The sequence below is a fragment of the Penaeus japonicus genome, unplaced genomic scaffold (genome assembly GCF_977035675.1).
Source record: "Penaeus japonicus unplaced genomic scaffold, GWHDUDI00000001_assembly GWHDUDI00000024, whole genome shotgun sequence".
Lineage (NCBI taxonomy): Eukaryota > Metazoa > Arthropoda > Malacostraca > Decapoda > Penaeidae > Penaeus > Penaeus japonicus.
This window is the reverse complement of record NW_028234426.1, coordinates 15,396,633-15,399,070: the sequence shown is the minus strand read 5'-3', so window position 1 is coordinate 15,399,070 and position 2,438 is coordinate 15,396,633. Positions and strand designations below refer to the sequence as shown.

At 33.5% G+C, this 2,438-nt stretch overlaps 1 protein-coding gene across 1 annotated transcript in view; it reads right to left on the bottom strand.

The window, feature by feature from the left end:
- Positions 1-1,781, bottom strand: part of LOC122266215 (uncharacterized) — a 19,997-nt gene extending 18,216 nt beyond the window's left edge. Inside the window, exons 1-2 of the mRNA XM_043035832.2 lie at positions 1,751-1,781; positions 1,155-1,419 (exon numbers count right to left, since the gene is read on the bottom strand). Of these exons, the coding sequence (XP_042891766.2) occupies positions 1,155-1,419; positions 1,751-1,781 (296 nt within the window). The remainder of the gene's footprint in view (positions 1-1,154; positions 1,420-1,750) is intronic.
- Positions 1,782-2,438: the final 657 nt, after the last annotated feature.

Below are 2,438 nucleotides of genomic sequence, written 5' to 3'. Positions count from 1 at the left end.
TGTGCTATATATTCCTTAAAGCATTCCATGCATCTGCATGATGTCTCTATTCTAAAAACTAGCATAAATATGAGCCACAACAAACCATCATATTATACCTTCTCATAATGTAGTGGTCCTCTCCATTTTACTTTGAGCTTTGTCTCCAAGTATGTCAGTCTTCGTCTTGGTTGCTTTTTTGTTTATATCAAGTCAATTTAGAAGAAGAAGAAGAAGAAAAAAAAAAAGGGAAAAACACTAGCTGTATGATAGGGCAATCCAGAAATCAGGTCTCATCTTGGATTCTGCATCAAATTATTTCAATTTCATAGCCCTTGTGATAATCCTTTATTTCCATTTTCAAAATAGTTATGTCCAGAATTTTGAGCAAAATTATCTGCCCTAAGAGTGAGTAATGGTACCGCAATATCAAAAATATAACAATTAGATTCCTTGTTCTATTCAACCAAGATATAAATAATCTAGCAACCACACAGACTAACACTTCCTACAGTAAAAATCTGCATTAATCCGTTAACGCCAGGCAGTACTTGCTGCCAGGTGATTGGGTGTGTAGTGGTCGGCTACGGCCAGAGTGGGCGAATAGCCCAAGGTGTCAGGCCTACACATTTTAAATATCCCAGTGTTTAGACCAATTGGTGCCAAAGCCATTCCATTGTTATAGGTTTAATAAAGATTACAAGTACGTGATGTGTCTGGTTTGCCAAGTGCAATCATCTTTAGGCAAATTTTGTCAAAGGATCCTAGATAAGAAAGTAATAGAAAGAAAGACAGGAAAGAAAACTTTTTTTTTTCTTTTTTTTTTTTAAGCTATATCAAAATGTAATATCTCAGTGCAAGCAACTTTATTATTACTATCTATATAACTATTCCAGAAAACTTTGGAATTTGAGCATGCTGTTTTATTAGCACAAGCAAGACAAGCACCTTATGAACACTTTGGTGAACTGATAAAAAATCTCTGCTCTATCCATTAGGCGATGAGAAAAATAAAAATGTATGTCAATTTTGGGCAGTTGCTTATTCTCAAGTATGCTAAAAGCAGTCATAGTGTACAATCTTGAATTATGTCAAGAGACCATCACCAGTGGAAGCATTTTGTTCTTCATTTTTAAGCATTTCATCAGCCAGCTGCACAAACTTTGAACACTTACGACTTAATGTGCCCTCCTGTTGGGTCCAGCTTTTTAACAGCTTTTTCTTCAACCTTTTGTTTCACTTTGTCCTTTACTTTATCTTTGACCTTTGTAACTCCTACTTTAGGATTAATCTTATCCTTAGCAGAATGAACCGTATCATTTAGCTTGGTTTTGATGCGATCCACAGTAGAACGGACACCTTCTCGGTCTTCGATGGTCTTGGGCACCACAGGGTTAGGTTGCACCTGAGCCAAAGCCTTTGGTTCTCTGATAATAAGTACTATGATTTACTTGGGGTACCATGCAAAATTATATCAGCTTAGGAAATCAAAAGAAGAATGTAAAAAAAGAGAGAGAGAAAAAAAAAAAAAATGCTTTGACCCCTAAACATCTGGACTGCCTGACTGTGTGTCATTTAATACAGCAAGAGTATCAATAAAATAATAAATCAGTCAAACATATTTTTCACTTACAGAAATATCAATAAGGGCAGCAGAAGTAAAATGGACAATGTATTCTTTACTGACACACAATCTAGCTAAGGTGAAGAGAACCAATTTTACTAATTATAATAAAATTATATACCCAAAACATGTATAACTTTCTTTTACACTTGATACTGAGCAGAGATTCATGGCCCATACTACCAATAAGTAACCAAAAGTTAGGGGTGAAAGCTACAGTAAATAGCAAGTCACTGTAAAGTACATAAAAAAAAAAGAAATTATTCATCTAAATAAATAAATGGCAATGTAGTGCATCATAAATTAAGAAACAATCCCAGACTCTATACAAACAAGAGGAAAAAACTGTATATAAAATATTTTCTCTTTAAACAAGAGCAATCGTTCCTACATTATCATGCAAACTTGATAATCTACCATAAAACTTGAACATAAAGTCTAATTTATATACACAGAAGATCCAAGGTACTCACATTGACCAACCTTTTACTTTTAAAATGTAACAAATTCAACAAGAGACTACTACATTGTCCTGATATGACAGACCAAAATCTTAAGGATCTCAATAAATGATGGCACTATTAACAATTAGAAAAACATATCTTCCTATTCGTCCTTAAAATATATTAAGCTGAATTTGGTTTTGGCTTTACTTTAGAAGATTTTCTGCTGAAAAAAAAAAAAAAAAAAAAAAAAAAAAAAAGCTATTCTTTCACTGCAATTAAAAATTACAAGTTAAGTCATTTTATCTAATTGCCCGGGATGAGGCAAAATGAGCCTAACTCCCAATCTGGCATGTATATATAGTATGAGATTTGAACGTCAGAATGTTTCT